The sequence below is a fragment of the Gadus morhua genome, chromosome 3 (assembly GCF_902167405.1).
Source record: "Gadus morhua chromosome 3, gadMor3.0, whole genome shotgun sequence".
Lineage (NCBI taxonomy): Eukaryota > Metazoa > Chordata > Actinopteri > Gadiformes > Gadidae > Gadus > Gadus morhua.
Window position 1 is genome coordinate 12097800 of NC_044050.1, and position 10194 is coordinate 12107993.

Sequence of the window (10194 nt, forward strand, 5' to 3'; positions counted from 1 at the left end):
ACATGATTTAGACAAGGTCACATTTGTACATTACGCTACAGGCATTTATTGAAATGCTACATCAACCATTTGGTCAGAACAGTTAGAACATAACATTTATTCATAGAATTATACTGTATAAGCAGTGCATAAGCAGCGGACTAATTAAAAGATTAATTGCAATCCATTTATCAATGGCGAGAAAACGTTTTCCATTCAACCAGATTCAAAATTGGTCATGAACTCAAGCAGAACCTGGTCGGTTTCAGAGGCCGCCTCCGGGAACTCAATGCTTTTCTCAAAGTCTTCCAAGGCCTCCACGTAAGCCTGGTCGTTGGCGCCCTCTGCCCAGTCGTCAAGCACCGTATCAGGCTGAGGAGCTGCGCTGTGCGGGGCCGTCCCTGGAGCCTCCCTCAACCCTATGTTACCAGCAGCATCCATGAAGTACCGCTCCTCCTCCTCCTCATCCTGGGGGGGGGACAAGGTTCAGGGCTCATATATTTGATCGGTAAATTGGTGCACAATAGTGAATTTGGCAAAAATACGACCTATTCATTTCTCTAGCTAAAATGCTCAAACAAAATGGCGTCGCTGCTAAGAGATCCTCACCTTTTTCATGAGGTAGCTGACACATATCTCTTTAGGTAGAGGATAACCTGCAACAGGACAAATGCTTCATTATATATTTTCGCTAACCTCTTTCATGCAGTTGCATAAAATTAAGATTCATTCCAGAAGGAAAATGAGCATACATGATGGACCATCATAAAGATGGACTGACTTGTTCTCATCCAACAGGCATACATGAACGAATGAGAAGGTGGTGCTTTACTTGAAGATCTGAACGCCCTGCACGCCGGGTCGTGACACTTCTGGTACCAGATCTCCTCCTTCAGGTCCACCAGAATCCTGAAGAGCCACCAGGGGTCGGAGGGGGTAAACGGGGCGTCATTAAACAGGAGAACGTACTCTAGACAGAGGTCTCTGATGCCGCTTCTATTCCCATGAACCATTGCCTCCATCCAGATCCATTGTTGAGGATTGTATTATTGTTAGACAGTTAGATATTGTTTCGCCTCATGCTGTTTTTCCCCTCTCTGACCCCCACTGTTAGTTGAAGACGCCTTTTCCCTGCTCTCATGCCCCTCCCTGCCGGATCCCTTTCTCTGACCCCCACCTTTAGTTGACTAAATCCCCCCACCTCACTTTAGTCTAACAAAGTATTTGTTGGTATTCACCTTCCTCCTTTTCTCAGCCTCCTCCCTGCCAGACGTTTGTCTCTAACCCCTTTTCATTCTTAAAGCAAGTGATCAACGGATGACCTGAGTGGTTGGTATTACCATAAACGGACCCTTATTTTGTCTCTCAGCCCTACAACAGATCCCTATCTCTGTCCCCCGCTTTAGTTTGATTTAATTATTCCCCCTCAGGCAACAGGTCAGGGGCAATTCTTGCCCTGGTATCACACTTCGCTAAAACCGTTAGCCTAGAGCGGTTGTAGGTTTGATTTGAATAACGGTAACCCAATAGGTATTAGTGGGTTACACCCTTTTGTATGATAACAGGTAACGACTCGAGGTAACCTGTGACGTGCAATCAATTTGGAAGAAAACAACTTGAAAACCCCAACTCTAGGCTAACACCTAAACTAAACAACCTGAACCACCTAAATCCAAATAAAAACGTTGTCCCAAAACCCTCCTTAATCCATGAACTAAAGTAAACCAATGCATCAAAGGAGAGGAGAAAACACCAGAAAAGTCCTCTGTCTGGTAACACCAGTGTTTCTACGGTTACCGGGGGATGCTTACATGATGTTATTGCTCTTGTGGAAGCGGCCCACGTTCTCACACCAGCGATAGTTCAGAATGCTGTAGACCAGCAGCTGCTCCCCAACAAAGTAGTTCCAGCGCCTGATAACTGTTCAGGAAACAACGACAAACGGTTCCCCATCGTTGATTAAAAAAAATAAAATATTAACAGACTCATCCCACAGTGATTGTGTGTCGGGTTGCTCTCATGATTCTCTGGGTGACTCCCAGACAAGAAGGTTGTGGGATTTAACCCCTATATCAGCAGTCTACCTGTAGGTAGCCAAATGCCTAACAACTACCATCTCCGGGTTCCAGTGGTTTGCGGCTGATAAAACTAGTTAATGAGAAATAACAGATTATTGAATAGGTTCAATAACATGTCTGACACAATTATGATGGAACCTACTTTTTCGCTGTCACCATCAAACTCAAACTAAAATAAAAAGAAACAATTCACCTACGATCTCAACCAACCCAGACATTTGTTACGTTCTCCCTAATGTCACCTATTTGAAGAGTAGGCTGTTGTCAAAGTAACGCTGCTTGCTTTAAATCACAACCAAGTGGATGGTATAAACGAACACATACATCCCTGAACGCCGTCCTTCTTGATCACAGTCAGCACAAAGTCATCCACTTCTTTGTAAGGGGAATACGCAGAACCACCCAACGTGCCTGTAAACCAGGACCTGCGTTAGGTACAGCTTTCAAATCTTAATCCAAGAAAGGCTTAAACATAGGCGTAAATCGACGATATCTCCGCTCTTATTTTGAAGTTACCAGGAAGTGTGTTTCCCGGTGGCTGCTCAGCTTGCTGTGTGTTGGATCTCGTCGTGACTCCATCGGGCGCGTCCCACGTCAGGATTCTCTGGCCGGTGTAACTGAGTGCAAACACAGCAACAAACCGAGACAGTGACAGGAATTTTAGTAATACTAGTAGTATCAAGGTCAACTGTGTTCCATACTAGCACTAAAAACATCAAATACTAACCAGTTGTTTTTTCAGATTCCTATGGCTATACACACTCGGTTCAGCTGCTTTCTTGAGAGGAGGTCAGGCAGCGCTTTTACTTTGAAGTCGCTTTGCATTAAAGCCTAATGAGAATCTAGATGTAGTTGCAGTAGGAGTATGAATACTAGTGGTAGTAATAGTAGTAGTAGTAGCAGTAGTAGTCATAGTAGTATGGTAGTTCAAACCACAAGCCTGTGTCTCTGGGTGTACCTAACATTGCAGACCAGCGATGCCAGGAAGAGATTCTGCTCTGGGGACAGGTTCTTCACAGGCCGGGGGGAGAACAGGTTGTCCTCAGCCACGGTCAGAGCCACGTTCTTTCCCACCTTGGATGACTTGTAAAGACGGAAGTTCCGGTTCTTTGTGTAGACACCTGGTTCAATGGATCAAGACCATGCCTCTTTATTACTGTTAATGTTACAAGTAGTTAGGGTAAGGGGGTTAATGGTGGGCGGGGGGGGGGCATGCTTGTAGACTGCGGATGCTGGGAGTTATGTCAACTAATCAAAACTCAAGAGTTTTGTTAATTTATTTATAATTGAAAAAGGTCAAGTTAGCATTTATTTAAGTATGTCAATTTATATTCATTATTCATTACAATCTAAAACATACAAGTTTCAGTTATTGAGTGGAAAAAAGCTGTATTTAACTACTGCAGGTCATATCGACTGGTAATGGTTGACTTACCAAGATCAACGAAGAGGCCTTCCTGGCCCTGTTTGCCCTTCACCTTCAGGCAGCTAAGGTCTCTGGGGTCCGGGGTCTGTCCGGACCGCCGTCTCTTAGCCATGGGGCCATGGGGGGTCGGACCGTCCTCAACAGAGCTTTCCTCAGAGGGACCAGGCCATCTGCTCAACCGACAGAGTAATTTCATCAGAGTTCTACCGGTGTGGCTTGAAAACACGGACGATTATTGATTATTGTTATATGGTCGTTCAGCAAACATGTCAACCCAGTGCCACCTATAGGGAATGAAGATATGGGCCATTGTGGAGTGGCTATGGGATCAAGGATCAATACAGGTGATGTTGGAGACATTGGGGTCTGATCCCAGTGCCTTAAGTATGGGATTCCAACACCTAGCTTTGGATGGTATCACATGAAAAATAAAATGAAGACAAACCCTGGGACATCATTCTCTGCATCACTGTCAGGGTTTGCCAAAGTGTTTGTTTTCGGAGTGAGGATGCCATGGACGAATTTACCTAAAATATGAAGGTGAGAAAGAGTAACTATGACAACGTCTCACACACACACACACAAGGAAGAAAATAAATATTAAACATACAGTATAATAATATACATATAGTGTAGTACTACACAAACAGTTTACTAATATTCATATAGTGTAATATCATACACACAATATAATATATAGGGTCATATTACAAACACAGTATAACATACATATAGTGTAATATTACACACAGTATAATGTACATAGAGTGTAATATTATATAATATTCACATAGTGTAGCATTACACAGTCAGTATAATAAACATATAGTGAGTTATTACACAGTCGTTTATGGGAACAAACAACATTGCCATGGGAACATACCCATGTGGATGTTGTCCTTAAACGCGGCGCTCGAGAGACAGAAGATCAGGTGCCGGCTGAACTTGTCCTCCGTGCTGGAGTCCAGATTGAGAACATCGTGGGCTGAGCACGCAACCCCATACACCTCCATCAGCCGTTCACACACATACTGATACCACGGACGGACACACACACACATCTTATTTATGTACATCATTTTTCCATGAAGAACAAGCAGACATATTGTGCTGTTACCTAGACATTTAGCAGACGCCTTTATCTAAGGCAAATTTGAATAAATTCTGTCATGTTTTAACCATTAGATTGGATACTGGAGGAGGAATGGGTCGTAGGTAGTGTTGTGCTTGGGGAACCACCCTCACCTGGACCAGGAAGCACACCATAGCTTTCCCATCGAGCCCCTGATTGCACAGCCGGTGAAACTCCAGGTCGAAGTAGAGCTTACAAACAGCGCCCTCTGGAATCACCTCGTAGCAGTGCATCAGGGAGTGCTGGAAGGTCCTGGAGGCGTTAGGAAATATCCTCGTCACTGACGCCTCGCTTCAACTCACTCCCTCACTCATAAACCTGTAGTGGTGCCACAGCTCAGTGACACACACACACACACACACACACACACACACACACACACACACACACACACACACACACACACACACACACACACACACACACACACACACACACACACACACACACACACACACCTGTAGTAGTGCCACAGCTCACTGTAACTGGTGACCAGGTAGATCCTCTGGCCCGTGGCAGCTTTTTCTTTCTCGAGAGCAAAAATATGCACATCCTTGAATAGAGAGAAAAGAAAATAGGTCAATCTGCCTTCATGGTCAACAAACACTTCATGTCATTGACACCATACACAAAGATTCCCCACACAGTCAGAGCACGTATACGCGTATGAAAAGCTTTCAGTACCTCTTTGCACGTATGTGTGAAGCTCATTGCCAGGTTTTGCCGAGGGAAGAGCTTCCAGACCGAGGAGGGTTGGCATGGCCATAGCCGGGGTTTGTACGGTGTGGTCAGGGGAGTCTTGTGGAACGCCTGGGCAAGCCCTTCCACCTTCTTTACTCGCTCTTCCCACTTCCTCATCCTCCCTTACTTACCGCTACACTATACCGCTTCACGGTGCATTACACGCCTACTATTATTGTGAACAAACTTCTCGTTCATAGAAATGCCTTAATGAAATTATCTGAGTTCAGGCTTTAACCCTCCGTATACATGGGTAAATGGTATATCCAAACATACATCTTAACGTATTTCAATAACAGCAGGGTACACTTATTTATTTACATCAATGGGTATTAGTAATTATCTTACGCAAGCTTGCGGTACTGAACGTAGATTCAACAGATGTGTTTTCTGTATCTGTTTTTCTTGTAGAAGTAGTAGTACTGGTAGTAGTGGAACACGTCAATGGTAGTAGTACTACCAGAGAATGTAATAGAAAGACGGGCTCTGACGGGCTCTTGTACCACTGTCGTTAAGATTTGTTTTCATCCAAGTTGGCGGGTCATTTCAAACGTCATTTCCTGGAACGCTGGAAAGCTATCTCACTTCCGCAGTTTATTTATAAAAAAGTTTTGACGAAGCTCGAAGGAATTTCATAAAAATGTAAGCTGAAACATAAATTGAAACATACTTTCAACGTTTAAATTTATGGTGAAAACCACTTGTAATCGAAATCCAAGTCCTTTTCTCCTTTTAATGACGCTGATCTAGAAACACTTTTATATGGAAGTAAACCAGTCTCATTGTATTTTTGAAAATAAAAAGCCATTTAATTTTAAGCACTGAAAATTAATAATATTTCTGCATTGAAATAACGTGTCAGAATTGTTTGCCTCTGAATTTAACAAATTTAACAAATTCAAAATCCAATTTACGTAAAAAATTCAACAAGCCAAACTCGGATGCAAAATTCAATTCAATTCTTATTGGTCCATCATGAAATTCAGTGTTCACATCCAGGGACCCAAGGAAGAGCAATCGATCCTAGATGCTAGATCACGGTCAAACAAGGAGAGCGAGCGAGAATAAGAGCGACACTTGTTGGATAACTGTCACTCTAATGCGGGAAAGCACATAAAGCATGTGCAAAGCAGGTTTTAGCCCTGTCCAACGCAGCAACGGCTGTTACCCCGGATTCCGATGTTACACATTTTCTGCAAAATGCACGACTTTGAAATGTAGACAGGCATGAAGTCGTTCACTTGTGGAAACATGCACAAGTGTATGGTGGTTCTATGTCTTTGCTAATTTAGTTTGTGCTTCTGGAACACCTAAGTACCAATAGATACAACCCTAACTCTTGATATCTAGAGTATAATCCAAGTGAATAATTAAGTGATCAATTAGAACGAAAAAAACACAACATGATGAAATGTTCTGTGGCCCTTTACTCTTGAACATAACTCACGTCATCTGTGTGACATTCACAATAGGCCAAATTCTGTCTTTTGTCCATTATTTCCTCAGAGAATTTCCACATGTCATTAGTGCTGTAAAATGTAAACATGAAGGGCTTCATGATTGATTCCTTTTCATCATCTTCGACTTTTTCTTTCCACAACCTCCCATAATGCAGAGCAGCCTCAGCCTGGTTCTCCTCCCCTATGGACAAAACATAAGGCAGGTCCACTTTGGCAGCGAACAGTTGATGGTTGGCCTCAACCCACTCTGCTGCATGTCTGCAATCCCGAAGAATGCGATCTTCAACCGAGTCCTATGGAGAAGACAGAAAGATGTTTGTACCATAGCTGCTGCACTAACTGGTGTGTCTACATTGTCATGGCCTAGGGTAACCAGACAATGAGGGAGGACGGAGGCGTGATTCTAGTTTAACAATGATCAAGGTCATTTGATAACCCATAACAAAAAGAGATCAAACAACTGCAGCGTGGCAAGCAGGTGGAGGTGCCAACAAGGAAGGGGCTGGACTGCTGGAACAGGGCGCACCACATAGGCCACCAACAAGGCCACTCCGCCCCCCTTCATCAGTCCTCATTGGGAGACAGGCGGACCAGTCCTAATTGGGAGACAGGACAATCATAGGCAACGTTGTCAGGTCTGACTGAGACCTCAGCCTGCTGCTCTTCTTCCTGAAAATATATCGATAAGCAAAATGATCAGTTGTAATATTCAAAACACAAGCTCCAAAAAGAAGAAAAAGAAAATATCACATCAGTGCCCTCCTCTAATATGTCCACCTATACATATTAGAGAGCTCACCATATTAATTTTCCAATCATGCATTACTTAGACACTTTATTTTTAAACTGCAGACAGCAGGTCTGACCTTAACTTGTGAATGGCATATTATTTAAAGCGACCCCACAATTGGAAAAAATATTGGTAAAAAAAATAGGGAAATGGAAATGCTGGTTTCTGACCTGAAACAAAAGAAAAACTCTCAAAATTTAAATCTGACCTCAGTTATGTCATCCACCTTCCTTTTCTTCAGCCTAAACACTGGTGGCACCTCACCTCACAGGTGGGCCTTTCCACCACATGTTCCGATTGAATGATGAATCTAAAAAGGATATAAAATGCATCATGTTTGAATTATAGTACATTAACACATATCACGTCTGTGAGTTCAGAAAGACAAATTATCAACTTTGAGACGATGGCCAGCTATGCATGGACAGTTTACAAAAATGTTTTATAACGTTACATACAAACATGAACAGTTACTTTACGTTATGCACTAAAAAGTTAATAATCCCTGAGAACTTGAAGTGTTGATACTAACTGCCATTGGTGAAAGTTAACTTTAACGTTATCTAACTTAGCTTCAAAACGACAACCCAAACCGACATGTAACATTCGGTAATTTAATTTATTAATGACTTCTACAACGTTACTATTTTACGGCACCTATATTGACAAAGAACACAAGAAACCATGCATTTACTTTCTGTGGATGAGCAAATTCAGCAACTCACGGTACGCGGGACACATGCTGTCGCTGGTGGGACTCCCTCGCAAATGCAATTTGAATTTAAATGGGCGTTTAAAAGTCCGCACTTCCGTCCTGACAGTGGAGGTGTACTGACAGTGGAGCCTGCACCGGAAGCGACCTCACAGTGGAGGTCTGCAGCCTGATGCCTCTCAATTCTGCGACCCACCGAAAAGTCTGACCCAGGGGGCGCTGTGGTACATTTTCTGCAACATGCGTTATAACATGCGTTATAACAAAAACATAAATAAAACATAAGATCTCCCCCCACCGGTGGGTCTTTCTTTTCTTGATACGAACATTAATTCTTAAAAGCATTTTACACAGTAGCCTATAATAGGAAATGCTCAATCAGCGTAATTTAACATTGACTGTAGCTTTTTATGGATAAAGAAGCAACGGCGAAGGACCGTACTATACGCCCTATCCATTGTATGGGTCTGTAAAGTGCAAATCAAATCAATAAAATGTATTTATTAAGCACCTTTAATAAAAATGTAATTGGTTGGGAGGAGATCTAATGTTTATGTATGTTTTTGTCATCCCTATGTCTACGCTTCAAACTCGTGCATACTGCAGAAAATATGCAACAGATTTTGATTTTGTTTAAATATGCCGAATTGTGATATTATGGGTTATTATTGTTCAGATGATTTAGCTAAGCTAGCTAACATCTGCTAACGTCAGCAGTCTCTTGTTGCCATAGCAACAGTAAACATTTACATGGACTTATGAGCTGTAAATAGAGATGCACAATCAAGCTGTATATACCGATCAGGGGTCTCATTTTTGTTCGGCGGTCACGGGATTGGGATCACTAACAACAAAAAGCAGAGTGGGTGGCAACATGTTGCTGCATCAGTGAACTCTGTCAGTGGCACGGAGCGCACAGTCCCAGAATTAAAAAAAGAAGTGGTCTGACATAAAGGTACATATTTTTATGTACCAATAAATCGTTATGGTCCCTGAAGACCCTCTCCCTCCGAATCCTGCCATTTGCATGGTCCTCCAGCAGTGCCATATATGGTGCAGCATTACGCACGGGGCTCACCGCTGTATCCAGGGTTACGGTAATAAGACTGGCTGAGAACACCTTGGATAATAAGATTGTAATCACCCACGTAGAATTATCTTGAACATAACCCCTTTTTAATGCCTGATTTGTCATGAAAAGAGGAACGGACAATAATATAATGATTGTGATGAGTATGAGTATGTGGCTTGGTTTTCCACACTTGGGATTTAATTGACATTTGGTTATGTGTTTACAGTGTCTTATTAAAACATTATGTTAGTGGCACATGTTGGACAGATGCTTTATTCCATGCTGTCGCGCCGTCAGTGGACAGTATGTAGGCCTAGGCCGTTGTGACGGGATTAAATATAGAGAATTTTGATTTTGAATTTTCATTTCGATTCTAAGTAGATGTTTCTGGAGTTATAACTGCGAAATAACACAGTTGACTTAAATTATTCTGAGTAGGCTACATAGATTTAACGCATGATACGGGTTGAAATTAAATTTATGAAGGGCGATGATAAAACATAATCGTTCTTCTCACTCTACATTTCTTCTGTCTGACTCCAGTTCACCACCACACCGTCTGTGTCGCCAATTCTCTTTTTTCTCCAAACCATGCGTACGCATGGGTCAGAGTTTGCTTAGGGCTGTGCACATTCTCCCGTCAAGTTTGTTTTTTATAGCTCACAACCTTGGCGTGGAAAGTCGTACGCCACTTTCAGCCCCGTTTTGTGCGTACGCAACGGTTATAAATGAGACCCCAGATACTTTGAATTTTAGCACAAAATACAAGTAAACCTATAGGAAGTAATTCGTTTAATTTGCAAT

At 42.5% G+C, this 10194-nt stretch overlaps 1 protein-coding gene and 1 long non-coding RNA gene across 4 annotated transcripts; both read right to left on the reverse strand.

Moving 5' to 3' along the window:
* Window positions 1-17: 17 nt before the first annotated feature.
* Window positions 18-5906, reverse strand: primpol (primase and polymerase (DNA-directed)). Its single transcript, XM_030352841.1, has 13 exons — window positions 5300-5906; window positions 5074-5168; window positions 4729-4867; window positions 4367-4514; window positions 3929-4010; window positions 3493-3653; window positions 3016-3178; window positions 2574-2674; window positions 2382-2468; window positions 1791-1899; window positions 812-888; window positions 589-635; window positions 18-447 (listed from the first exon to the last, which is right to left on the reverse strand). Exons 1-13 carry the CDS (start codon window positions 5471-5473, stop codon window positions 196-198), a joined length of 1635 nt encoding a protein of 544 aa, XP_030208701.1. The 5' UTR covers window positions 5474-5906; the 3' UTR covers window positions 18-195.
* An 857-nt stretch (window positions 5907-6763) lies between these two features.
* On the reverse strand, window positions 6764-8533 carry LOC115541118 (uncharacterized). 3 transcript variants are annotated; one of them, XR_003976271.1, is made up of 4 exons: window positions 8301-8533; window positions 7815-7916; window positions 7343-7485; window positions 6764-7109 (listed from the first exon to the last, which is right to left on the reverse strand). It is a non-coding gene; the product is annotated as an uncharacterized LOC115541118 (long non-coding RNA). The 3 variants fall into 3 exon arrangements; XR_003976270.1 differs by having other exon boundaries at window positions 6764-7485; window positions 8332-8530; XR_003976269.1 differs by having other exon boundaries at window positions 6764-7485; window positions 8301-8529.
* Window positions 8534-10194: the final 1661 nt, after the last annotated feature.